This window comes from Lichenostomus cassidix, chromosome 1Ab, assembly GCF_008360975.1.
Source record: "Lichenostomus cassidix isolate B80296 chromosome 1Ab, HeHo_3.0, whole genome shotgun sequence".
Lineage (NCBI taxonomy): Eukaryota > Metazoa > Chordata > Aves > Passeriformes > Meliphagidae > Lichenostomus > Lichenostomus cassidix.
In genome coordinates, this window is record NC_139481.1 from 2680129 (window position 1) to 2707794 (window position 27666).

Here is a 27666-nt window from a genome sequence, read left to right on the forward strand (position 1 = left end):
TGCCTGTGCTCCCTGGGCTCAGAGGCTTCCCCTGGCTCCCAGTCCTTGCAACAGTGCAGCACAGCTTGCAACACAGCTAAAGATTGCTGTGGCTCCATCCCTCCCTTCCTGCTTTTCCTTCAGTGCTCCAGGAGCCTGAGTTTCATGCACAGCACGGGTATAACTAAAGTGAGAGGCTGCATGGCCACAAGCTGTGCCTTGGCTGGGTGGCTGCCTTGGGCAGGTCTGAACCAGCTGTGCTGTGCTGCTGCTGTGCCATTGCCTGCTCTGAAAGCCCTTCTCCCTGCAGGGCCTGGCCTGGCATTCATCGCCTACCCTCGGGCTGTGGTCATGCTGCCCTTCTCCCCACTCTGGGCGTGCTTCTTCTTCCTGATGGTTGTTTTGCTGGGACTGGACAGCCAGGTAAAGCTGCAGGAGCAGAGTGATTCCCTAGCAGACAAAAACCACTATGTCTTTGGGACAGGCTTCAGCTTGGCTGAGGGGGAGCCAGTGAGGCTGGGAAGCTGGTCAGGATGAGCTGACAGAGGTGGGATCTCTGCTTTTTGCAGTTTGTCTGCGTGGAGAGTCTTGTGACAGCTCTTGTGGACATGTACCCCACCATCTTCCGCAAGAAGAACCGCCGGGAGATGCTCATCCTGATGGTCTCCATCCTCTCTTACCTGGTTGGGTTGGTGATGCTCACAGAGGTATTTTGGGCTCAGACCACCTGCATGGTGCTTGACAGGACAGAATGGGACGTGGTGGGTGGTGAGGTCTATATTGGGCTGAGAGTTTGCTGCTGAGTCCCATCCTGCTGCCCTGTGCTTGCAGGAGGCTGCCCTGCCCTCCTCATGCCATTCACATTTTCCCTTCCAGCCCTTACTCCTTGTTCCAGTCACAGTTGTGACATTTATCCTGCCAAGACTGATAGCTGCAGCTCTGGAAAGCCTATGTTTTGGTTATAAATTTATCTTTACACAAACCAAAACCTTTACAGCTGTAGCCTGTTTTGTAGGCAGCCCTGGGCAGTGAAACAGCCTGGCTGCATGCAGTTCTTTCCCTCTGCAAACTGGGAGGTTATAGTAAATCAGATAGATTACAGGTATGAAAAGGGTTTCCATCCTCACTTCCAGCTACAAGAGCTGCCTTGGTTTTGTGTCCTTCTAAAACATTCCCACAATCTCTGGCAGTCAGTTGCCCTTCCCTGTGCTGCCCTGCACTGAAAAGAAGGGTTGCAAAGACTCCTGAGAGCAGCAGGGTGGCTTCATATGTCTGTCAGGCCTTGGGCACAAGGGATGTGCCCTTTGGTGTTGGCTAAAACCCTGTCCCAGAGAGGGAGGTGCCTCCAGCTCTGGGGAAGACACTGATTTTGTTTCCTGCTCTGGCTGTAGGAATCTTTACCTGATTCCTCTCCCTTCTCTCTCACCTTGCTGCCCACTTGGCCCTTCCCAGGGTGGGATGTATGTCTTCCAGCTCTTTGACTACTATGCTGCCAGTGGCATGTGCCTGCTCTTTGTGGCCATCTTTGAGACTCTCTGCATTGCCTGGGTCTATGGTGAGTATGAACTGAGGGAGTCCCCAGCTCTGGCCTCTCAGGCTCTCTGATTCCTCAAAATGCTGGTCTGTAGCTCAACTTGGTAATTGCTTTGCAGTGCAAGCAGAATCTAAACCCTTGGTTTGGTGCCCCTGGACTCAACTGGAAGGGATTTCCTCACAGAAACACCCTGGGGCATCTGCTTGGCAGACATCCCCTGCACATTCCTATGTGCTCACGCCTTTGAGGCCTTCCTTCCTTGGGGAATTGGAGCTGTCTGAAAAATCTTTTCTCAACCTGTGTGTAAAGGGCTCTGAGACTCAAACATTTTTGAGAGCCCTCTCTTAGCCTTGATATTCATGAGGTATGGGTAAAACCTGAGCTCAGCCTGTGAAATGCTATGGGGCTGACCCTGCTGACCCACTGAGCTGTTCTGGGGAGAAAGGAAGTCCTTCCAAGACAGAGACTGAAGCTGGCCACACTCCTGAAGAGCTCCCTGACAGGACTGTGGGCTATGCTGAGATTTGTTTTCTGGTGAGCACCCAAACAGTGGTGAAACAGGACTCTGGACAAGCAGACCCTGCTGCCCTCCTCCCCTGGTGGCAGTGAGGGATTCTTTCCTTGCCCTCTTCTGCAGGTGCTGAGCGTTTCTACGATAACATTGAGGATATGATTGGCTACAGGCCATGGCCCATCATCAAATACTGCTGGCTTTTCATCACCCCTGCTGTTTGCATGGTGAGGATACATGGGAGAAAGAGCTGTGGGGAGGAAGATGGGCAGAGCTGGGTGCCTCTGAGATAAAGACACCTACATATAGACAGAGGGATGTGCATGTGTATAGGGGGTTATGTGGCCTGTATTATGGGGGCCTTTTGCTATTTGTGCTTGCAACAAAGGGGAGAAGCTCAGCTGTGACAAGAGGTGTTTGCTGGTGGGACAAGCTCCTTGCTGCCTTCACCAGTGTCACCCATGGGGACTGTCCCAGCAAACCCTATTTAACTGGTATACTGTCTATTGCTGCCCTGAGGTGCTCCTTATTACCCTATAATAAATGAGATGTGTACTCGCATAAAGTGAGATGTGTACTCACCAGGACGACCTCTCTTTGCTCATGGTGTTGATCTTCTTTCTCTTTTCCTCTTGGTCTTTTTCACTTTGCCAGGCAACCTTCCTGTTTTCTTTGATCAAATACACCCCATTGACATACAACAAGAAATATGTGTACCCGTGGTGGGGAGACACCCTGGGCTGGCTGCTGGCCCTCTCCTCCATGGTGTGCATCCCTCTCTGGATCGTCTACAAACTCTCCACCATCAAAGGCTCCCTCAGAGAGGTGAGGTTGGTGCTCTGGGATCAGGGCATGGGCTGTGCTTCTGTGTTGAACACCAGCCTTGCTGCTGAATGAAAGGCATGACTGGCAGGGCAGGGCCCAGATCACCTTTTGTCCTTGCAGCAGTGTTTAGTGCCTGTCTTTGCCTTCCAGAGGTTCCGCCAACTCATCTGCCCACTTGAGGACTTGCCTTCCAGGCCGGGCACAGGACAGCCGCTTCCCTCCACCAGAGCTGGCCTCCTGATGCTGACAGAGCTTGAATCTCACTGCTAGGACTGCTAGGTGTGGCTCTCCGTCCCTCTCCCCAGGATGGTTTCTATACAGCCTCTGCCACCTGTTGGATAATGCAAGGATTCTTCATGTGCCAAGAAGAGAGGGATTTCCGGGCTGAGCTCCCTTCTCTGGAAGATTTGAAGGGCTGAGGATGAGGCTGCCATGGAGATGGTCTGTGTGGAGTTAGTAATGCACCTTAATTCTCTCCCTGGAGAGAGCTCTGAAGGGGCACATCAAGCACCAGTGTTCCTGAGCATCCCCAGGTTTCTGGTGGGCAGAAAGGAAGGACTGACCCTGGAGTGAAGAGCATCAGAGTCTCAGAGCTGTGGCTCCACTGTGGACTTTGGGAGATTCTCCATTCATTCCATTAAATCTATGTTTTTCCTGACCAGGTTTGCTCTGTCTCAGTTTTGTCCCACCAGCTTTCCTTGCTAACAGCATGTTAGATGAGATGTGTGTCAGCAGAGCTGTGCTGGGCATCCAGGTCTGGATCTCTGTTGCACTGGCACAGCGATATGGGAAGGTGGTCAGTGGAGAGGAAGCTTGGTTAGGGTAGGAAGGAACACAGGGAATAGTGGTTCAGAGGCTGCTGAAAGTGGTAGGCCTGAAGTACCCTGAAGAGTGCAATGCCACTTTCTGCTGGAACTATTGCCAGCTCTCAATGTAAATACCATTTGTCTGAGTCACTGGGCTGTTCCTGAGGTCTGAGAGGAGCATGTGGATTTGCATTTTCTTTTTGCAAGTGAGGGATCATGGGAAGCTCTCCCTCACCTCTGCAGGTCTGTGTCTTTTTCATACTGACTACCTTCCAGGTGCTCTAGAGCCAGTCATTTCACTTTTCCTGTGAATGGAAGAAGGGCTGAGTGGTGAAAACGGAATCTGCTTGTTATGTCAACAAACAGGGCCCCTCGTTTCCAGGCTGTTTGGGAAAAAAAACCTCCAAGAGCTTGTGTTTTAAGTGCTGTAGCCCCAGCATCCGAGGAGGGCAGCCAGAGGACAAGTAACCCTGGGAAGCTGGATGGCTCCCAGGAAACCCTGAGGGAGCTGGAGGCTGGACAGAGCTGAGCCAGCTGAGCTTCCTGAAGCACACAAGGACACTGGTGGGCACCACACTAGAGCCAAGGCTTCTGCTGCCGCGGGCAGAGGGAGACGAGAAGTAAAGCAAATTAACGCGAATTAGAGCAATCTGCGCCATTAGCCACAAGATGGCCCCAGGTCCTCAGCCACCGCCTTCGTGCACGATGGGGGCCGGCGGGGGCAGCGGCACCCGGCTGGGGGACAGTGGCACCCCAGGGTCACCCTGACCCGGCCATCCTCCTCCTCCTTCCTTCCCGGGCCTCTGTGGAGGGTTTTTCTGCAGACATTTGCTTCCCTCAGGGAACGGTGATCTCAGAATGGTGCTCCCAGGTGTGGTACGAACACCTGCTAGAGGTTTAGGCCTCTAGATTTAGGCCTCTAGCAATGACAAGTTCCTGAGTTTGGTTTTCCTTAGTTTTCCCTAGTTCTCAGTTTTCCCTAGTTCTTAGTTTTCCCTAGTTCAGGGTTCTTGGAGCCTGAGATGGGAGACAGGTCTACAATGAAAGGAGTTACAGACTTTTGCTTGTGGAGGCTGTGCAACTCCAGCGAGCACCAAGTTCTGAGGGCGTTTGCTGCTGGGGCTTTGTGAGGGTGCAGATTTAACCTCCCTGAGGGAGCACCTGCTGATCTGTGGCACTTTGGGGCTTCACTAGCCCTTTTCCAGGGTGGCTGTGGAAAGTGTATCTCATTTCCAGCCTGTTTTCCCTTTTCCCAGCCTGTTTTCCACAGGTGAGGTGAGGTGGGTTCTTTTTCTAGGCCACATGTGCAGCCATGGGTTGTCCCCTTGGTAGGCCTGCACCTCCCATATCAAAATCTCAAGTTTTTGCATGTTTTCCTCCCTGCCTCTGGAGAACACTGGGAAGTTAGGAGCTCAGCTGGCTGCCACAATTTTTATGGGGAGCCTCAGAGCTCCAGATTCCCCTGCTACTGCTGTGCTTCATGGTGCTCATGGGTGAGCTAAGGGTAGGAAAGAACTGAGAAATCCACGGAAAGCCCTTTTTGGAAGAGACCCACAACGTGATGCAAGATGGAGCCAACTAACTGCCCTGCCACTTGGATATGGAGCTGGCTGGTAAATATTACTTTTAGAAATGAGGGAACTGAGTTCAGTACAGAAGTTTCAGCAAAAAAGATTTTTATTCATATAATTTTAACCTTAAACAAAATTATTTTATTTTCCAGTAATATCTGTAAGAGGTTTGTCCCACTGGGAAGCTATTTTAACCATAATAGAAAACAGTAATTGTCCACAGCTATCTCTAAAATCTGGGTGATGTAGAAAGTCTGCCTGGTTGCATGTAAGCAAAATGTGAGTTTTCTAAAAGGCTTGTGACTTGCTTTGTTTCAAAACAGACTGGTATCCAGTGAATTGGGCATGTGGTTTATTGATCTGGTTATATATGAGCCAGAAAACCTGCCAAGCCTGTGTTGTTATGTGACCCAATTGCTGTAAAGCTTTGGACGAGCTAGGTAGGTCAATAAGCAAGAAAACCAAAGGTTTTGCTTTTCCCTTTTTGTGTCAGTTGTGCCTGGGAAGAAATCTCAGCCCTCCTTGTCCATGGATGGAGATGCTCACATATGGAAAGAATCAGATCTCAGTGACAGACTTACAGATGAGGATGCACCTACTGTCATGGAGAGCATCCCAAATCCTGGGATGTTTGAACAGATGCTTGATAAGTCTTTCTCCTTCTGCCTTCAGTGATATATACAAGGCAGTTTTCCATGGCTGTTGCAGAGTGATGTATTGTGGGTCGTGTTGCACATTTTGGTGACAAGAAAAGTGGATGTGTTGGATGCCACGGTTCATAAATGGAGAGAACAGAGTAAGATGAACATGTTAACCCGTGGGATACATAATCCTGTGAAGCAGAGATCCCCAAATAATCTGTTAAGTGTGTCCTACAGGCGGGTGCGAATGAGCATATCCCACAGAGCAGGGTGTTTGGCTGAGCCCTTGTGTGCTAACGTGGTTAGCAGCCTGCAGGAGGGGGATCTGCATGGCACAGATAAGGGAACATATGTGGGGGAGCACAGAGGCACATTTGGGAAGCTGTTACTTCCAAGAAATTTCTAGTGGTTTTGTTACCACCTTCTCCATCTGACCGGCCAGAGTTGCAACACCTTGGGCAGCAGCGACAGGCACCTCTCTGCCTCCATCTGACCTTCTCCTTTGTGTCCTTGTGCCCTGTGCATCAGAGGTGTTTGCTGTCACAAACACCAGGCTCAGCTGCCCTGAGGAAGCAGGAGGGAAAACAAGAGCAAACAGGCACATACCCATGTGTCCTCTGCCTGCCTTTGTTCTGTGATCCTCTTGGTCTCTGATCAAGAATGAGCATTGCTGTGAGGTTCAGAGAGGCTGTTAGACCACAGATGTCTCCCCAGCATTGCCAGTCCTCCCTCCTGACCACCTTTATTGCTGACTCTGGGCTCTGAAGCCATTTGCCCTTGCCTCATCCTCTCCCATAGCAGGGATGCTGTGATACAGGGGATGTTTCACTCTGCCTGCATTTCCAAAGATAAAGGCTCCTGGCAGCCTCCTCCTCCCTGGGAACCCAGCACAGGAGTGATGCTGTGGCTGCTGGAGCCCGTCAGGGTTCTGGGGAGCCTCATTAGCTCTTGTTGCTTTGGTTATGTTCACTTGTGATTAGTTACAGTGAAACAGTTGTCAGAAGTCACAGGCTTACTCGAGCAGAAATTAGCCATAAACATAAAAAATAAATTATACCAATGCCTAGGGGAAAATCCCTGCAAACATAGTGTTCAGTCAGCAAGGCATGTTCTCAGCCTAAGAAGCAGCAGTGTTATGCCCGTGGGGGAATCAACATTTCTCCTATTTTGTTAACAAAAGTGTTAAAAGGTGGGATTAGTCTGGTCAAATGAGGTCAGTGGTGGCTTCTCCCACAGGTAGCTCAGTGAGGGGGATGGTCAGGGCTGCAACCTCCACTCTGCCCAACAACTGTCCCAGTGACTGCCTCTGCAGCCTCTAAAGTTTGTAAAGCACATTTTGGATTCATCCATAGGGTGTCATGCTGACAGACCTCTCCCAAAATCTGGAGGGGCAGAATCGACTTGTTTTGGCTTGAAGCCTTGTGTCTCCCAGGACTTGCTGCCGCCAAGGATAATGGCCCTGGCGTGGGCTGAGGTTGGCAGCCTGCTGCTCTGGGCTGGCTCTTCAGCAGGCATGTCAGAGCTGGCTGAAACAGAGGAAAGGGTGGGGATACCCAGATGATGGGAAAAGCCAGCATGTGTTCTGAGAAAAGAAATGGTAAAAGGAGAGGTAAGAGGTCACTGCCAGCTGGCAGGCAGTGAGCAGGGAGTGCATCATCCCTTTCCTTGCCCTCTCCTAGGATGGGACTGAGCAGAGTCAGTACCCCACTAGCTGAGCTGCTCAGAAGGTGATTTTTGGTTTTCAGTCTGGGTCATCACACTGCTGAAATTCCTCACATGGAAGCTGCTGTGGTGAGATAAATGTGCCCATGTCCATAGCAGGATTTATAAACCTTGTGAATTGTTACCTGGCGGAAAACTCTGAAGCCTGAGTGTAAATTCTGATACCTTCTGGGCTGGAAAAGAGAAATAGCAGCCTTTTTTTTTTTTTACCTCCTGCTGAATGATTTTCACACATTGCTGGATAAAGTTTTCATTTAGGTTAACTTTCTTCTTGTTTTACCTTAATGTCACAGGTCATTTCTGATCTACAGCTTAGCAAAAACCCCGCTATGTTCCTGTGAAACACTTCAGTATGGATAAATCAAGTTTTTAGGTCAGCTCTGCTTACCTAGGCTTATCTCAATCCCCTTTTCATATCTGGATAACCTCTATTGCACCTTTTCCTCAGTTGTGCTGGGTCATGCCAGTCCTCTGTGACAGGACAGGCAGTGGCACTGTCCTCCATGAGCAGGGATAGAGGCAATGCAGAGGCAGCATTGTCCAGGTGTACTTACTTCTTCTCCACACTGTGGCATTGAGGACTCTTGTCAGCTCCCACTGAGGGGCTGAGAAATGCTCCTCTGGTGAGTCCAGGCATAGCTGAGCATGTGTTGGATATGTCCCACTTTCCCTCCCACATGCCGCTCTGGTTTGACCACATGGGTGCATGGAAAGGTCAATAGGAATTTGGCAGGCACATTAACAAACAAAGCAAAAGACAAAACAGTGATAGCATTAAACATAACCATTAAAGAAAGAGAAAAGCTGAGCTGAAGTATCTTGAGAAAAATGGTGTAACTGGAATGCATGCTACTGGTGTTGGTCATGAGAAACTCTGGAAAAGTGCATCAAGGCTGAGATGGATACAAATAGAACTGCCAGGGCAAAGGCAGAGAAGGATTGCTCACTTCTAGTGTGGCAGCCAGCCTGGGCCATGCTGTGGGGTCTGCAAGGGGAGAGTTCCCATCTTGCTGAGGGCATGGAGTTAGTCCCTGACTGCTGTGGTTGCTATTTACAAATTCTGGGCCTTTACCCTGCTTGCCTTTGGCTGCTTTCTCATCTTGCTTTCTTGTCAGGGCCACAGTTCAAGGTCTGGAAAGGTGCATTTTGTAAGGGAACAGGGGAGAAAGTTCTTCTGCCCTGATGCACCTCCCTTCCCTACGTCCCACCACCCACACATGAGCTGGGTGATAATTTGGTGGGGGGAGCTCATGGAAGGGGTGGGACAGGAGGAGGAGAGAGGGTAGTCTCTGCCTTAACTCTTGCGGTGTATTTTTGGCACTCAGTGGATTCCCTGCCTGGACTCCAGTGGGACAGGAAAGGACAGGATAGGACGGGAGGGGCTTGCCTGGGGGAGACCTGCGCTTGGGTTCAGGTGAGTTGGGTGTTTGCTTGTTGAGCAGATCTGGCTGGATGTGTGTGTCACCATGGGAGTGCCAGTGACTCTGGTCCTCCCGCAGCCAGCTGCTGCATGCCAGCTGCCTGCCGTGCTCTGGAGAGCAGGCTAGCAAATCTGCAAAGGGAAAAGCTTCCCAGCATTAAGCAAAGGAAGAGCGAGATGGAAAATAAGGAGCAAATAATCAGTTTGGGTCAACCCAGGGAAAAGGTTTTTTTTCAATGGTTTTCCTTTGGAAAAGGAAAGGACAGGCTGAGATGCTGCTCAGAGGCTGCCAAGGAAGCTGAGAGCAAAGAGATGCCTGAAGGATGGGTAATTGGTACTGAAGGTTGTGGCAGCAGAGAGAAAGGGAGAGAGTGATAGAGAGATAAGTACTCAGACAGCAGAAAGATTGAGAAGAGAGAGGAGAGTGAGCGAGACAGGGACAGGGATGAAGGGCAGAGATGAGTGGTTGATAATAGGTGCAGGAGCCAAGAGTGGAGTAGGCTGTAGGCATTTCAGCTACTGCCAACATGAGTCCTTTTTTCCTGTGCTGCCCTGCAGAGGTGCCTGGCCCTTGTGCATTGACTTAGGGGCTGCAGTGTTAAAAGATGTGCCTGGGAGTGCACTCCTGGATCTGCTTGCCCCCGAGGCTTCATCAAATTTGTTCCTGTAGGGGTGAGGCAGGAAGACAGCAGTTTCTGCATGTGCTAAACTCTTGGGATCTGTGGGCATATTTGTGAAAAAACGCAGGCAGAACACCAGGGTTTCATAACACCTGATTTGTGTCTTCTTAAATCAACAGTGCTTTTGAAGTAATCACTACTAATCAGGGCTTTCATCTCATGCCAGTGGAAATGCCATTGCCCTAGTTTTTCCTCTTTGACAGCTGCTGATACGAGAGGCTGAACCTTGGACCTGACCTTTGCAGCTCTGCAGCAGCCCAGCTTTGCTGGATTCATGGTTGCAGATGTGGTCCTTGCAGAAGGCAGGCTAAAGAGCCCTGTTAGGAAATTTTTGGTGGCCCAGGCTGGAGAGCAGGTACCTGGCCCTGGGAGGGTGCAGGTGGGATGCAGTCCCTCCACATTGGAATGTGGCACTGCAGCAGGAACTGCTGGAAAACACTTATGGCATTGCTGGAGTCATGATCTCCGTGTGCCTCAGCCTGTACTGATTTCACCTGATGTGACTTGTCCTGAGTGCCAACTGGAGAAGGCTGAGCCTGCCCAGGGGACAGTGTGTGGGGACAATCATGGCAGGGAGCTCCTGCAGCCCTGCTCTGCTGCTGGCCACACACGTGTTGGTGCTGAGGGACTTGGCTCTGCCACACTCACTCTTGGCTCCCCTCGTCCTCCATGCTGGGAAGCAGAAGGCAATGTGTCATGCCTGAACCTTGTGTGTCTTTTGGAAGGGCCTTGCTTGAGTGCTCTACCTCTGTGCTCCCTGTTTCTCATCACTGACAGCAAGTGCCCCCAGGCTGTGCTTTTGGGAGGTCAGGCAGGGTGTGCCTACCTGGAGGAGTGTAGATAGACAAAAATGCCTAGAGCGGTGTGATGCCAAATTCCCTGTGTTGCTCTCCCACCTCTGAACCTCTGGCTGCAGTCCTGGCTCCCCTGCTTTCCTACTTCAATAGTTTTGCTTCCCAGTCTTCTCTTAGCTCTCTGCCTCCAGCCTCAGGCTGTGCTGGGATGGCAGCAGGCAGCCAAGCTGCAGGGCTCAGGGCTGGCAGCCTCTGTCTCTTCATCTGACCTACCCAGGGCTGCTGGCTGGCATCTTGCTCCATTTAACTACTGCCCCAGAGAGATGGCAGCCCTGCAGGCAGCATGTCCCATCCTGCAGACTCTGTCCTGTCCCTGTGGAGCACCTCTGGGCTGCACCACAGGTCACTGCCCCGCTGTGCAGGGGCACTGTTTGCAGAGTGGGTGCTGGAGCAGTGTGGCTTTCACCCTCTGTGCCATTCACCTGCTCTGCTCCTCCAGCCAGTGACAGGAGCCGTGCTGGCCACATGCTTTGGCTGCACACAAGGACCTCTGAGCAAGTCTGATGCCACCCCAGGACTTTGGCCAGACACCTCCAGCTACTGGGTAGGTGGCTCTTGGGGCTCCACTGGGGCCTGGCTGGATCTGTGTCTGTACCTATGTCTGGCGCTCTGTAAGAAGGAAGGATCCTACTGTGGCTGAGTCTCCTGCTCTCTTGTGCTGGATACAACCAGACTATGGGCTGAATGGAGGCCTTGAGACTATCTGGTTTGATGTAAAGGCTGGTTTCTAGTCATATTTAGTATGGAGAAAAATATTACCTATGTATCTTTGTCACCCAGAGCAGGGATGCTGAGCCATGGACGCCAACAGAGACTGATCTGGCCCTGGGAATAACAGCCTGCATTGCTTTCAGCAAGAGATTTGCCACTGATCTCAGGAAAGTCCAGCCACTGTTAGGGGCATTGGATGCTCTCCTGTCCAGCAGTAGGAGACAGGGTAGGAGGCATTTGACACCCTCCTGCACTGGGGGTGTGTGCTCTGAAGGGTGATGCTTTATAATCCTTGCATCTTTTATCACAGATGTTCGTGTCATTAGTAAACTCACGGCTGCTTCTTATCTCGCTCTGTCTGGTGTCAGTAAGTAGCAAACTCATTGACTGCAAAAGCATTACTCTTATTTCACTTTGGAGAAAACATAGGTAGGTTCTAATTCTTGTAACAGCCTCTTGTGCCTCATGAACCTTGCTGAACAGATGCTTTGAGAATACCCTGCAGCCCACAGAACCTGGAAGTTAATTAGAAAGCGTGAAGAAACCAACTAACTTTCAATTGCTTGAAATGAAAGCCGTTTTAATTTCAACTGCTGTCTTAGAGTTGATCAGTTTTTCTCTTTCTAAATCTTTCCTTGCCTTTCTCTGTTATGCAGCTGGAGTGAGCCATTCTCCAGCAGCATTCCTGTTTGGAAGCAGCTGTCCCTGCTCATGTAGCTGCTCTTAGATTGGCTGCAAAGCACTTGCTTCCACTGCTAGCATTTTCCTGTCCATCTTGCAGAGATGACCTATTCCAACAGCAGCCCCCACGCACTAATTTAACCGAGTTGGTTCCTTAAGCTGTACCTTGGCACTGCTGCTCCTCGCTGAGCCCTGATTTTCTGTCTCTACTCCCACAGCCGCCCCCGCCTCCTGCCATCAAAATGCAGCGCAGGATTTCAGCTGCCGACTAACTGCTGGCTCTGATTGTGCAACCAGAGAATTTGCTGTGTCCTCCTGCTCCTCCTTTTGTAACACAGCCCAGTCTTCCTTCTTCCCGATTCCTCCCTCCCCATCTTAAATTGCGGTTTACTTCCTTGGTTGCTGCTTGGTTCAAAATGAAACCAAGAAATATAAATGCAGCACAGCTGTCGGCATTGTCACCTGTGATTCTGCATTCTGCAGTTCAGGCAGCACCTATGAGTGTCCAAGGGAGCTTTAACACTCTGCTGCCTCTCATAAGTGTTATCAGCTGCTTTTTAGAGACATTTCTGTCTGCTGTTCTCTCTGTTTCACTATTCCCTCTGGAGATTGTCCTCCTCTCATTTGCCTTGTGGTAAAACAGCAGGAGAGGTCAAACAGGATGTTAACTTCCCAGAAGTAGGAACTCCTGTCTGACAGCAGTCGGGAACAGGCAGTAAATTTGCAGGAAGAAAAGCTGTAGGAGAATTGCTATTGGTTTCTTCCTTTGGTGCCAAAACTCCAGGTGGCTTCTCTCTCATCTTTCGTGTCTCTTCCTCGTTCCTTGCCTCACCTGAGCAATTTTGAAAAAGCCTTTTTTAACCCGTGGACAGGCTGAGGATACCACCTTATTTTGTTTTCAAATGATACTTTCATTCTCTTCTTTGTCTGATTTCTGCCTCCCCTTTCAGAGTCATCTTGTTTCCAAACAAAGCCAAAAAATGCTGTTCTCCTGCATATCTGCATTGTGTTCAGCACATCATAGGTAACTGCTGCATGTCTGCAGCATTTCAGAGGTGCCCTTGGTTGGTTTTCCTTGCCCTTTGTGGCTATACTTGAAGGATCCCATGGTGGTAGGTGTGGAACAAACACAGTCCAAAATTTGTGACCAAGGAGGTACTGTGTTGCCTCAATTCAAATGTTCAAGAATGGAACTTGTTGCTCTGTGACTATGGCTGCCTACATGCTGCCTGCTCTCTTTCCAGGTTCTGTGGGAATCCAGGCATATTCTTATTTTCCCAGCAGTAAATCTTTTGAGGAAAAATGTGGCTGTCTCCATGCACCAAGCCCAGTAACAAATCCTTTACCATTTCATATGGAGCTGCATAGAGGGAGCCCACTACTCTCTGCGGGAAGATGATAGACTATAGGTCATTTCTGTGAGGGGCAAAAACCCCATGTCCTCCAAGTGCTGAGGGATAAAAATACAGCAGAGCAGCTCTAGAAGAGTCTGGTGGGGTCAGAAGGAGGAGGGAAGGTGGTGGTGGTTGAAAGGATCACCTGTGGATTGCATTAGATGGCATTTTAGCAGTTGGGAAAACTTTATAGCAGAGGGGAAAAAAGAGGCAGGGAATGAAGTAATAGGATTTTTTCTCCAAACTTTGGTGAAGGAACAGCAGAAGTTCAGGCAAGCAGTGAGGGACACAGTCTTGACTCCAAACTCATGTATTAAGGAGAGGGGCATCCAAAGGGAGAGGAAAATGTTTGCCTGTTGGGGGAAGATATAACACAGTAGGTAGCTGTGGCTGACTGTGGGAGAACTGAATTGTTCCTAGCTGGAAACAAGAAGTTATTTGAGTCCCCATCTGGCCTGAGAACATATAGAGCAGGGGCACAGTAGGATTAAATGTTCAGGAAAAGAGCCAGGAGGTGTATGAATAGGCTTTCTCATAGAAACAGCAGGCAAAGCAGAGAGGGATGTAGGGGGTTGTGTAATGTGCATGGCTTTGTCTGGGAAATGACAAGTTGTAGATCATGCCATGAAGGGCCAAAACTTTGGGAGCACCAGTTTAATCCACCATCTGTTCCCAGTTGAAAAGGTTTGGTTTCATAGTCAGGGTGATTTTCCCCTTTTTAAAATAGGAAAATGAAGGTAGAAATGCTGTGTCTCCCCTGCTGTTCTGTGTTTGTCCCAACCATGTTCCTCATTGCAGCATCCCCACTTCTATCCTTCCTCTGCACCCACGTGTGAAATAGGTCTAACAAAAATGAAACAAAACACAAATATTAGTGGAAATAGGCTGGCTCTTGTATCCACCTTACATTAAAAGAATAAAACCAAAGAATTAGCTAGTCTTCTCCTGCCAGCTTCCTGTGACATCCTCAATAAACCCAGACTTAAGCATCATTGTACTTGATAATGTGCCCTGGACTGCAGCAAATTGGAATGTGCCAAGGACTGTGACAGATCAAACACGTTTCATTAAGTACGTGTTACTTTTTCTCTCACATTTGACAGTGCGTGGAGCTCTGCTCCTCTCAGGGATGAGGAGGCTGTGCTGCAGCATTGGAATAAACTGATTAGCCAGCTGGCAGGCCTTGCTGCAGGCAGGCAGTGGGGAGAAGGGCTTTGCCTGGGTTTCAGAAACTGAGAAATGGCTGGCAGGAGGACCTGACAATTCCAGCTCCTGATCCAACCCAACAGGAGGGCTAAGGGAAGGGGGCAAAGCTGGGACTGGAAGGACCTCTGTGCTGGTGAGATGCTGGTGAGCTGCAGAGCTGTTGCTGCAACCCAGCATTTAGGGTGTGTGCCTTGATTCCTGGGTTCCACCAGTTTCTTCAAATGTGGGGTCAGAGATTTGTAGGAGCCTGAGAAGGGCTGCTTCCCCTTCACACTCACATGTAGCTCCACAGGTGTTGTAGCCCTTGGTGGTTTGAATCAATGCAAGCAGCATACAGACCATAAAGGGCAAGGGCTGGAGATAAAACAGACTTTGCTTCCTCAGTGCCCTCATGCATCTGCATTTGACACTGGAACTGGTTGTACCCACTGCAGTACTGGCCACGTGTAAGCTCTTACTGGAAATAGTTCTAAAAACCTCTCAGATTTAACAGGGACCAGGATCTTTCTGTCATGTTTTTGAAGAGAAAGATATATTAGCCTGGAGGATGGTCTTCAGTGGTCCCTGACTGCTCTCCTCTATGGTTTATGCTCTCTAGTTCTTGCTGCAGTCCCTTTGATATTGGATGTCTTGCATGAGACTCAGTCCTCCATTCAGAGTTCATGGAAATCTGCTGCTGATAGCAAAGTAAATGGGATAAACCCTTCAGGAAAGCAGGTGGGGGAACAAAGCCTGTTGTTGCCTAGGGCATTCAGAGAGCAATTGGTGTATTACACTGTGAGATCTGATTTCCTTTCTTCACTTGAATAACAGGGAGGAAACACGCCTGTGTCAAAGAAGTACTTGTTTTGCTGTGAACATTCATTAGAAGTTGTCTTTTCATACACCAGCATCTTTCTTTGCCCCAGGGCCTGATATATCCAGAGGGGTTAGCATTTAGGACATTATTTAATTTACAGAAGTAAATGAGACACTTTGATAATGATGCTGTCTTGTGTGGATAAGTGCAAGCATGGCCCACCAGCTCCAGCTCCTGCTGCCTCCTTGAAAACCACACCAAAACAAGTGTCAGAGTGTTCTTTGGCTGGTGGGACACTTAGGGTCTGTTGGGGTCTACACTTGCTCAAGGCAACTTTCCAGCAACGATGGAGTTGCAGAGCTTTTAGCTGGGGGCAGATGGAGGTACACCAAGGTGGTGGTTTGGGAAGGATGAGGAAAGGGGCTGTGGGAAGGGAGGGATGAATTCAGGGGTGAGTCCAGTGAAGAGGTAACACAGGTAGGTTCATCTCACCTGAACAGCGACATTTCTTCTGTCCCTTCAGCACAGCCACAACTCAGGGAGAATACTTTGTGCTCACACTAAAGAAGCCATTTTCCAGAGGATGAGAGAACCTCATGCTGATACTAGGAACACATCCATTGTGGTGTCTGGTCCCCTCAGTCCTCTTCCCACAAGTGTGTCCTGCAGCAGCTCCCTGCATCCCATGCTCTCCTTCTCTTCTATCCCACAGAGCCATGACAAGAGCTATATCCAATGGAGCCACCACATCTCCCGAAGAGATAAAAATGGAGGAAATGGAAGAAAGAGGCCAATGGAGGAACAAAATGGAGTTTGTGCTGTCTGTGGCTGGGGAGATCATTGGCCTGGGTAACGTGTGGAGGTTCCCATACCTCTGCTACAAGAATGGTGGTGGTGAGTTCACAGCACATGTGAATTGTTCTAGAGCTGTAGGTATGACAAGAGACATGTGCATGCCTGGACCCATTTCTCCCATGCCTCATGTATCCTCAGTCACTCCCTTATTGTCTCCTTCAACAAGTTAGTTCCTGCCAAAACCAGGAGGAATAAAAACTCAGGGGTGAATCCAGCTCTCCAGTGGGTACTCTTACTTAAATAATAATACTTAATACTTACTTAAATAATACTCTTACTTTGAGTAATCTCAAATTTGGACTCTTAAAAAATTTGACTCTAGTAACAATTTAAGGCACTTGGGCATCTCAAGAAATTATTGGTCTTTGGAAAATACCAAATACTGTGAGTGGTCAGAAAGCCAACATTGACCTCCTCCTACATATTTCACTTTTCCTACTCCTGGTGTCAGCTCCATCTTTTTCAGGTCGTTGTTACAGAGGAGGAAAGGCTTAGATGGTGCTGATATCCTTTGCTGGTATTCTTGCCAAGGCCTTAATACTCTTAGAGGGAGATTTCTGCCTCTTCCCCAGGAGCAATTTTCACAGTGATTGAACCACTACTAGGGAAATCCATCCCCAAGAAAGGCACATTCACCTTCCCTTTTGTTTCTTTGTATGGCTCTCCTTTTCTCTTGCAGTAACACTGCAATAAGATGATTACATGGTTAAAAGTTAAAATTTCTAATAACAATAAAATGAAACGTAAGGGAATAATTGACTGTCACTAACTTTTCTCAGTGAATCAAAATCTAACTTTATAAAAGAAAAGGAGGAATAACAAATTACATGTCAAATACAGCAATAACTTCTCTTTTGTTCTTGTTCTCTAGAGGCACCTTGAAATAATGCTCTGGGACTTGCTTCTTCCCCCTACTTTGAGTTTCCTTTCTCTGCAGACCATGCCCCAAAGGCCTTTCTTTTCCAAGGTGCTGTGATCTTTCACCAATAGTTGAGTGGTTCCTCTGTAATTTTTCTCATGGCTTCCAAATTCCTGTCCTCTGTGCTGTTGCTGCAGTTTATCCAAATTAAACAAAAGACAATAAAATACCTCCTCAAAACCAAAGAGGGGCTGGATAAGAAATAGTCTAAAAAATTGAATTGAATTTTCCTTGAACCTGAGATGTTTTTTAGCAGATCCTCCAGTTTTCTTCTGTGATATTTTAATGGGAGGCGCTGGAGGCACCAAAACCAAGTCAGATGGACACAGGTTAGGAAACACTGGAAGTGTATATGATTAAGCAGCCCGTTCTGCAGTGATGCTTTGAGAGAGGAGTCATGGGTTTTGCATGGAAAATTTCTCCCTGAGCTCAGATGATATCTCTGCATAGTTTATGCCTGTGGTACCCGGTTCAGCAGTCCTTGCAATTTGTATGCTAATTAGCCCAAGTGAAAAGGCTACTTTTGTTCACTTTAAATATCTGTCGAATAACATTTTTCTTTTTAATTAAACTGCTCTGGAATATCTAAGGCTGTGATTCAGAGGGCAACGAGGCTAGGCTTGGGAAAGATTAGGGTGGGAGAGTCCTTCCCTCAGAGCTCACACATTGCCCTTGCAGAAGGTGTGCCACTGCTGTAGAAGGTATTTTTCTCCCTCCAGGGCTCTAGGGAACCAGAAGGCTGACAGACTAGCACAGGACAAGGCAATGTCTTTCCCATGACACTCAAAGGTATTCTCACCATTGGAAAAGTTCTTGAAATTGCAAAAAAGGCATTTTCTACCAATAAATGGTGCATCCCTGTCCTACCCTCAGCCCCCAAACTTGAGATTGCTGTCCTGCCACCTTTCTCCACCATTGGAGAAACTGAGATGGTTATATATCTATAAATACAGATCTATAAATATTTATCTATAAATACAAATGCCATAGGAATAATAGTGCTAATTTTTTGTAAAGCAACCAACTGTAACCTTATCCATTGCTGCACTGTGAAATTTGATTTAATTGCTCAGCATCCTGAACCTGTTATTGACTCCTAAGGAAAAAAGATCTGTTTCTGGGAGCCCCACTAAAGGCTGAGTCTCCTCCAGCAGAGCAGCACATTGAGGAGGGGATCACAACTGGAGTTTCAGCTGGTAACTGCTGTGGGACAGTTAAGAGAAACAAGACAGTAGAGTTGTAAGAAAACCATTGTTGCTCAGAGACCAAAATGGATCAACCTCTGGGACAAATTGTATCAGAGGAGAGGGTCTGGAATCTGCTGAAAGGCTCATCTGTGGGCAGGAGAATAAAGCTCTCTTGCAGATTTGGCATAGATTTCTTGCAGCACCAAAAGCAGCAGCTGCCTCTAGCTCAGGGTCTGCAGTTCCCATTCCCATTCTGCAAACCTGGACTGACCCCAAGAATCAGCCTCCTTCCCTCTGGCCCCAGGTCTCCTGCAGCTACACACAGCTGTGTTTAGGGGAAATTTGGATGTTCTTTGTTATTGTAACATTGTTGGCTTCAAAACAAGGGCGAGTGTTCCTAGTTGCTAATTGTCACAGGAAGGAATTCCAGTGTGGATGCCTGTGCTGGCAGGGAAGGAGAGGGCCTGGGAGAAAATCACCCTCATCTTGGTTGCAAGCAGCTGAGATGCTCTCCAGGCACTGGCAAGAGAGGTGTTCATGACCAAAAGTTTATTGTATAGAGTAGCAAGACCTCCACAGTTGTTTCAGCGAGGAAGGCAGTCGCCTTATCTTGTCTGGAGGGGAGCAGAAAAAATCTGCACTAAGGATGAGGAGAAAAAGAGTGAGGTGACAGAAGGAAGGTCAGCTGTGACAATGAGATCTCAGGAGCAGTTTTGAGCAGAGCAGTGAATGTATTGGGTGTTTTGGTTTGGCAGCATAACTGGAAAGGCAAAAAAGTTTCAGATGCCTGAACAGGGCATTAAACCATTTTTTCAGGGCATTAAACTTTTTGGTTGTTGTTATTTTTGTCTTTTCTTATGCTTTGTTCATGTTGGTCATTGTTTCTGGAAAAAAGCCTTGTTCTTTTACTCCTTCTTCTTCCATTTTGGCAAGGGTTAATCTGAGAGCTGTTTCAGGCTGATTTCTCTTCAGACATTTCTTTACTTTTTAGCAAAAAATGGATTTTGAAGATTGAAGTTAAACTTCTTCATTTTGAAAATGCTGGAAAGATACTCTTCCCCTATTTCCGTTCTTTTGGCGGAAACCACTTTCCAAATTTGACGTGAAATACGTCTCAAGTAAATTTATATCCTGGCAAATTTATTACTTACCAAGAAATGTCACCAGCCTCCAGGTTTGTATCCTCTGGGCAAGTGGGAGTTTTGCTGTGACTCTCATGAAAGGCAGAACAAATGTGGTTATGTGAAACAAGGACTTATTTTGTTCACCCCATTCCTGCTGAAATCTGGAATGAGGTCAGGAGCGTGAAGAAGGGAGAACTTCTTCAGCACTATCTTTTTTTTAACCCCTTGCCTGGCTATTCCTTACCTCTAGGTTTTGGCCTCCACCAAATGCAGAAATACTGGAGTAGCACAAGGCAGACCACCCTTGTATTTTTTTTTTTTTTTTTTTTTTGAGAAATGATGGTGGTGGGGATCTTGTTTCTTTAGCAAAGGCTGCACAGTTAGTTCAGAGAAATATTTATGTTTATCTAGCTGATTCCAGCTGTATTCCAGCTAATCCAGGTAGCTGGCAAGAGGGTTGTGAGGATACGTTTTTGAAGAGATTTCTGAGGCAGCATCTTACCCCTCTCTGCAGGAGCCTTCCTCATCCCTTACCTCATCTTCCTCTTCACCTGTGGGATCCCCCTGTTCTTCCTGGAGACAGCACTGGGGCAGTACACCAGCCAGGGAGGGGTCACTGCCTGGAGGAAGATCTGTCCCATCTTTGAAGGTCAGTCAAGTTACGTTATTTACTGGCAACACTTTCTAACAACTAGTGACTCAGAGCCTTTTAAAAAAATGTTATTATTCTATTATTCTTTTTTTCTTTCTCCTTTCTTCTCCCTCCCTTCCTCTCTCTCCCAGCATTGTTATTCCTCCTGGTGCCTGCTGTGTGTGCAGGGGCAGCTCCCTGACCCCTCTGTACGTGAGTGAGGGTGTGTGGTGCTGGCTGGGGGCTGTGCTGCTCCACTTGAACCACAACCTCTGCTTTGAGGAGCTCAGAGCCTGGGAGAGAGGAGGAGCAGGATGGCCAGTTTGAGTGTGGTGTAGATCGGTTGTAAGAATGTTTTTTTGCCTGAGTCTTTCCAGAAGTGAGAGACTCAGCTGAATTTCTTTTCTTCAAAGGCTAGAGCTGTTTTTTTCTGAAGAGGCACTATAATGCAGAGGCATGGTAGCCATCAAAAAAATGTTTTCAAATCAGTGTAAGGTTTCCTGGCTGTTTCACCACAGACCTGTCTAGAGTTACCAACAATGTTTCCTGTCTGCATGCACAGTCACAAGAATCTTTTCTCTTTCCCTTGGGTAGATCTTGCACTATTCTCTGAAGATCCATGTGGTTGGGTGTTGGATTCTTCTGACCACAATGTGGTCTGTGTCTTTGTTTGGGGTTAAGCCTGATATGCTGGGAGTTGTTGGCCAATCCCATCCTCACCTCCTCTGCTTTCCCTCCCAGGAATTGGATATGCCTCCCAAGTCATTGAGTGGTATCTGAATATCTACTACATCATCATCCTGTCCTGGGCACTCTTCTACCTGTTCAGCTCCTTCACTACAGTGCTACCATGGGCCAGCTGCAATAACCCCTGGAACTCAGGTACCCCTTCCCTTGGTCAGCTTCTGGCTTCTTTCCAATTCCCAGAAATTATTTGGGTTTTGTTGAAAATATTTTTTTGGTTTGGATGAGAAACTCTCTTGAGCCACAATGTGATTTCATTAAAAATAGGCATTTTCTGGCAAGCAGGAAAGATGGGTGGTGGAGTTTTCGAGCCAATCTAGAGCACCCCTCATGTGGCAGGAGCTTTTTATTAGCTCTGGTACAACAGTTTATCTTACAATTCCCTCATTCTACCCCGTTCCTTCAGAGTTACTGGGACAGTTGCTGCCAGTGCCTGAAGAGTTCCTCTGTGCAGTCAGCTTTTGGATAAATCAGGCCAGGCCTGCACTGGAGGGTTTTGCCAGAACAGATCTCCCAATGAAGGAATCAGTAACACAAAACTCTAAGGGCACAATTTTCCTGGTTAATCACAACCATACAGCCTCCACACCATTACATTCACCAGGGGTCTCATCTCTTCATGCTCACAACTCACTTAACTCTGCCCAGCAGAGAAGACCTGGCTTTGGCTTTACTGGAGGCACTTGGGCTGTGCCTGGGAAGAAGGGGTAGATGTGAGGTAATCCTCATGAATCTTATGTCCTTGTCAGGACTTTAACATGTTGAACAGGTTGTTTTTCTTGGCAGCAGCTTGGTTCCCTCCCTTTTTCTCTTGAGCTAGATGATTAATTTCTGCAATTAGTTAAATTTATCTACCCTGTAGGCCTTTCACTCACAGTTCCCTCTGCCCCTTCAACCCAGCAGAGGTAACCAGCCTTTTCAAGAGCTGATACAATTCTTTCAGCGCCCCCAGCATGGGTTTGTTTATAAGAAAAGCCACAGGTGTTCTCTTAACAGAGAAAAGCTTCCTAGCCACAGCTGGGTTTTCTTGGTTTCCCAGTGGATTGTCTTTTACTGGCAAAATGCAAGATGAGGTGCACTGGATGTGTGGTGTCTCTTCTGTTTTTAGTTATTTTATGCTTGTAACAGGGCTGGGGATGGCAAAGGAGAGCATGATCATCCCTCGTGTGTGTGAACATATGCATGCACGTGTGGACAGGGAATGGGGCATGATGTGGAAAGAGAATGGGATTTTCTATCCTGGCTACTCATAATCACTATCCCTCGATAATCTGTATTTTGCAGCCATCTGTTTTCAATTTGGCAGGGAATTGTTCTCTCCTTCCCCTCTTCCCTTCCTGAAGCCCCTCTGGCTGCTGCTGGATTGGGATTCGTAGCTGGGAAGAGCCAGAGTTTAATGAGATGTTTAATGAGATGCAAGATTTTAATGAGTTACTCTACAGCACAGGGTGAAGGGTGTGCTGTAGAGTAGGGTCTGTGTCTGTGTGCTGCCAGGGTGAGGGTTAGGGTCCAGAGGGGAAGGAGTATCCCTCATGGAGGAGCCCTAGAGAATTTCTCACCTCATCAGCTTCCTTTTCTTTTGGTAGATCTCTGTGTGGACATTCTGAATAGATCCAGCCTGGACAACAGGACCTTGCCTTCGAACGCCACCTCCTCAATGATTGAATTTTGGGAGTATGTGATTGCTTTCCCTCTGTTCAGGCTCTCTCTCATCCAAGGGCTCCAGCTGCAGGAGTTCCTGGGTGGGGGGCTGTGTGCCTGTAGGAGCAAGGGAGGTGCCAGATGTCAGATCCAAGCACAGGAGCACAGTGACCTGCCAAGGAGATGGGCACAGAGCCTATCAGGGCATGAGAACTGGCTGCACCCCAAAGGCAGCTCATGGTGTGCCTGCCCAGGGCTGCTGATGTGCACCTTGTGTTCCTTTGTGGCACTGAGGTGCCTGAGCAACTGTGGGGTACATATGCATGGGTGAGCTGGTCTGGAGTGTTAATGCTTCTCTCCCTGTCCCTGGACACCGGCAGGAAGCGAGTGCTGGGGCTCACGGATGGTATTCACAACCTGGGCACTGTGCGCTGGGAGCTGGCTCTGTGTCTCCTGCTGGCGTGGATCATCTGCTACTTCTGCATCTGGAAAGGGGTCAAGTCCACAGGCAAAGTAGGAATGGAGGTTATCCTCCCAGTCCATAAATCTCCTTGTACCCATCTTGTATTTCTTCCCCAATCTCTTTTCCTTCTTTGTGTAGTAAAGGCAGGAGACACAGCACCAAAGTGAAATCTAAAATCTGGTGAGGATATACTGATTTACACCAGTTGTGTTGGAACCCTAAGAGGAAGAATAAATGAGTAGGTCCATCAGGGAGAGGAGAGTGAGGAAAGAATTGGGAACTAAGGAGAGTTTTGGATCACATTTTCCCTGGCAGATACCCACAGTGGCTGATGGATACTCCCCAAGTGCCCTTGGGAATCTTCCACTCACCAGTGTGTTGTCCTGCTGTGGCTTGGGGGTGTTTTTAACAAGAAACTCTACAGTGGCAGACTTCCCATCCCTGGCAATAATGAAACACTTGAGCAAAACAGACAAGCTGCTGCCTGTAACCAGCTCAGTGAATAGATAATGAATTTCTCCTGCTTCTTTATCCTGCAGAGTACTTGGGGTGGGAGAAGTGTCCTTATTCTCTCTTTTGTGCTCTCCCTGGATCCATGGGTTTTGGGTCAGTTGGTCACTTTCTGCATTTTGCTAATAAGGCTGGAGCCAATGCTTCCTCCTGCTGTTGGTCCTGTAGAGCAGATGGACTGGTTTTCCTTCTGGAGTGAATGAGTGCTTGATGCCTTGGGCTGGGTATTAGGGACATTGCCATGGCCTTGACTTGCTCAGGATCTCTTTCGAGCTGCAATGAGATGGGTGGATCATTAATGATGATTGATGATTAATGATTAGTCTTGTGAGTGTCCAGGGGATGTCCCAATAGCAAAGGGAGGGGAACCAATTTCTGCAACAGATTTCTTCCTTCAACTCTTCACTCTTGACAAGTGGTCCCTTTCATATTTGACACCTGTGTTTCAGTGTCAAATCCCATCTGCTACCTTAAAACTGCACTGGACACCCATTTCAATAGAATGAGAGAACAGCTTGCTCCCCTCAGTAGATTTTTCCCAGCTTTTGCTGATGGCTGGTTCTTGCTGGTGCTGACTTGTTGTCCACCATTTCTCAAGAAAGGAGAGCCAGACTCCATATTTATGGAGTGAGGGGATGGTCTGCATTTTAAACCTGAAATCTCTGATGCCCCCAGATTTGAACCCCAGAGTGCCATCTTCACAAGAGATATCATTGGAGATTGGGTCTGAGAAGGCTGTGTCATCCTCATGGTAGAGTAATTAGGTCTATTACAGGGGCACTGTCAAAAGAATTCAACTGCTTCCTTCTTTTTCTTTGCTGACAATGTACTTAGATAAGCAGTAGGGAAGACCCAAGAATTCTGAGTAGGTGCATAGCTTTGTTCAACAGCTCCAGATTAAACAGGAGGTTGTGCATGCCTGAGAGACTGCTCTAATCAGATAACCTTGCTGGATCCTTCTGTTTCTGCTTCTGTGATTTAAGGGACCTGAATTTCAAGAAACCATAGTAACCTCAGGAAAATAATTGCAAATAACTCCATAAAGCCTTTTTGTTTCATTCATTTTGCCCACTTTTGTGCTCTTTCTGTGTTTCTTTTCCTTATGCATTCAGCTGTTGTGCATAAATGTTCCCCAAAAGTGATTTCTGAAGGTAGATTTTAATACTTGTGCCCAAAGTAGTGCCATTCTCCTTCAATCAGGAAACAGAAAAAGTACCCTGTACTGTGACTTATTTTATCAATTATCACTAAGCACGAAAAGATGTCATTTTAGGCCCTTCACTATAAATCCATGGAGTAAAAAAGCTTCCACATTACATGGATGAACTTTAGTAATGAATAAATGTTAGGAAGTTGCAACTTGCTCTCAAATACTTCGCAAATAGAAAAAAAGAATTTGTTAAATTAAGCAACGGTTTAGAGATGATTAATCCTACTGTAATATTTATTTCTATCACACACAAAAAGAAGTGAAAATAGGTACTACAAAAATAATGGCCTACATTTTCTTTAAAGGCTTTGAGTTGCCCCCATTTTTTACCTGTGAGTTCAGAGGCATCTTTATAAAGGGATGAGAGTGACGCATGAGCACTCCTGGAAACGAGACCCCTCATAGGTGTCTCAAATTGGACAGCAAAAGTTGGTATTTAATCTGGAAAACTCTTGCTGGGCACAGGACCATTTTAATAACTCCTCATTAAAACTCAGTGACAGGAAGAGATCTGGGTTTCTTTTGCAGCTCTAGAAAGATAAAGGGAACAGCTGGAGAGCAGGGAAATTACACTGACTGGAAAGAGAAAACAAAACAGAGCAACCAGTGGCAGAGTCTTGGATGAAGAAAAAATGTAGATTAGCTAAATCACCAGTGAGATGTAATCTTGATCTATTTCTTAGCCATCCTTTTTCTATATTAGCAGCAGCAGCTACAGCCAACAGCAGAGTCAGGGATGTTTGCTGGGGTGGGGGCCTGCAGATGAAATGAAATGAGGTGATGTCTGCCCTCCTCACTTCTGACCCTCTCTCCTCTTGTTCTCCTGCCTCTGCAGGTTGTTTACTTCACTGCCACCTTCCCATATGTGATGCTCCTCATCCTGCTGGTTCGAGGGGTGATGCTGCCAGGGGCTGCTGAGGGGATCATCTTCTACCTGAAGCCAGACATCTCCAGGCTGGCAGACCCGCAGGTGAGGGGTGCTGTCAGGCAAAAGCTGGCCATGGGAATGTTCTCAGTGCCCTGGCTTTTGCATCTGCTGCTAGCTGAGCATCTAGCTGTCATCTCTGAAAGGCAGAATGCGAGGCTTTGGTTCAAGTGGGATGTGTGTCTGTGCCTGAAGGGCTCCTGTATGCTTGCCTATCTATGAGAAATCATTGTAAACTTAGGCAGCAATGTCTGGGCTGGGAGTCTCTGAAGGCTACCAGCTACAAACATCCAGGGGCTGCTTAGAGGAAAAAGAGAATGAATGGGGAACCTGGTGGGCTGTTTCAGAAAGGTGGGCTGTTTCCCTGCCTGCCTAAAACTCCCAGCTCAGGGCTTTCCCTGGGACTGTGTGAGAGCAGAGCTGCAGCTCAGCCCACAGCTCAGCTTCTGCATGGAGGAGAGGGCTGGAGCAGTGGTGAGAAACCCCACTCAGCTCTTCCCAGAGCAAAAAGGAACCTGGGGGAGTGACAACCCACTGGCCTGCAATTTCTGAGCTCAGCAATTTTGTGCCCTTTGCCCTGCACTGTGACCTCCCAGACGTGGGAAACTAGATCTGGGAGCAGGGAAGGGAGTACACTGGGTGTTGATCACACCCTCATTTGGGGTGACTCACCAGTGGCTCTGCAGGGAGATTAATCATCTGGGCCACACAGGGACCACAGACATCTGCAGTCACAGCTTCAGATGGAGCCATGCTATCAGGATACCATCTCTACCCTGAAGCAAAGGTGTGGGATGGAAAGATGGTGTCGCCTTGAGTGGGATGTGAAAACATGGTGTCCTCAAGAGACTTTTCCTAAAGGATTTCCAGTTCTGTAGCTCAGTTTTTCCAGATAGGTATCCCAGTTTCTCCATCCTTTCTGTCTCACAGGGTTTGTTCTCCATGACTGGAGGAGTTATTGTTGACAGGGTGCAGCCATTTGTTTATTTTGTTGCCAGGTCTGGAGACCACTGACCTTCTCTGTTCCAGGTCTGGATGGATGCAGGCACTCAAATCCTCTTCTCCTATGCCATTTGCCAGGGGTGCCTGACAGCTCTGGGCAGCTACAACAAATACACCAACAACTGTTACAGGTAGGAAGAGCCTAGACTCCTTGTGTTCTTCTGCAAATTTGCTCAGAGAGCACAGATCTGCATCAGAGGCAGGCTCTGCCTGTGGGGGAGACCTTGGGTCATGCTGCTGGGACTAACAAGCTGATCAGATTGCAGAAGCTGCAGAGGACTCAGATGGAGAATGGCTGAGGGAAGAGTTCAGAAAATGGCTTTAATATTGCTCTCCTGCACAAGTCAGCTTGGAAACGAGGGACTGGAGGAGGGGGAGGAATGAAAATGGAGAGTGTCTCCAGCCACTGTGTAGACAGCACAGTCTGTTTTGACAGAGTGAGTGGGCAGGGGTGACATGGCCAGCTCTGCCATCACTTGCCAGGCAGCGGGGTGGTACAGAGATGATGGCTGGACCCCCTGTCTCCAGTGCTTTACCACCATCAGAGTAATGTGCTGCCAGTGGCCTTTTGATCCCATCAAGGAGATTAATCAAGTCTGTGTGGCCTTCTCCTTGCCCTTGGATTACATATCTCTTTTATCCATGGCCTGACATGGAGCTCAGTGGAGCCATCAGGACCATTTTTGACACCTTCTACAGAGCCCTGAGAAGCAGGGACTTTGTTATTCTTTCACATATTGCTCCAGCACAGATGGTAAAATGGAATTGTACTTGGGAGACATCAATCATCTCTCATGTTCTCTAGTAGGTGCTGCCATGGCTATTGGTTGGGCAGTTAATACTTTCCCCTAGCTCTCTTAAAATGTTTCTGTCACCAGTGAAACAGTGTGCTGACACCTTCCTCTGATTCCTTAGGTGCCTTAGATTCTTCCTCTAATTCCTTAGCTGTGCTGACAGCTTAGCTCTGGGTGTCCCAAATTATTATTGTCCCAAATGCTGTGGGTCAGCTCTGGCAGCTGCCCAGGGAGCATCCAGGGATGTGGGGCTTCCAGCCCAGCCAGCTCAGAGTGGTGCCCAATTTTCACAAGGAGCAAGTGCACAAAAGTTTCAGGACAAGTAGC

At 48.0% G+C, this 27666-nt stretch overlaps 2 protein-coding genes across 8 annotated transcripts in view; both read left to right on the forward strand.

The window, feature by feature from the left end:
• Window positions 1-3507, forward strand: part of SLC6A13 (solute carrier family 6 member 13) — a 30638-nt gene extending 27131 nt beyond the window's left edge. For all 5 annotated transcript variants that reach the window (XM_085049416.1, XM_085049417.1, XM_085049420.1 and 2 more), the window contains 6 exons: window positions 290-402; window positions 549-686; window positions 1432-1534; window positions 2151-2251; window positions 2679-2849; window positions 3000-3507. In XM_085049416.1, the coding sequence (XP_084905542.1) occupies window positions 290-402; window positions 549-686; window positions 1432-1534; window positions 2151-2251; window positions 2679-2849; window positions 3000-3119 (746 nt within the window). In that variant the 3' untranslated portion in view covers window positions 3120-3507. The remainder of the gene's footprint in view (window positions 1-289; window positions 403-548; window positions 687-1431; window positions 1535-2150; window positions 2252-2678; window positions 2850-2999) is intronic.
• Window positions 3508-8865: 5358 nt separating this feature from the next.
• The window catches only part of SLC6A12 (solute carrier family 6 member 12), a 29973-nt gene continuing 11172 nt past the window's right edge, over window positions 8866-27666 (forward strand). The window contains exons 1-8 of one of the 3 annotated variants that reach the window (XM_085049430.1): window positions 8866-9003; window positions 16047-16228; window positions 19934-20068; window positions 20792-20932; window positions 22381-22468; window positions 22816-22960; window positions 25454-25588; window positions 26573-26676. In XM_085049430.1, coding sequence (XP_084905556.1) covers window positions 16051-16228; window positions 19934-20068; window positions 20792-20932; window positions 22381-22468; window positions 22816-22960; window positions 25454-25588; window positions 26573-26676 — 926 coding nt within the window. In that variant the 5' untranslated portion in view covers window positions 8866-9003; window positions 16047-16050. Of the gene's footprint in view, window positions 9004-11011; window positions 11088-16046; window positions 16229-19933; window positions 20069-20791; window positions 20933-22380; window positions 22469-22815; window positions 22961-25453; window positions 25589-26572; window positions 26677-27666 lie in introns of those variants that run through there. The other 2 variants (XM_085049428.1, XM_085049429.1) reach the window with 2 other exon arrangements.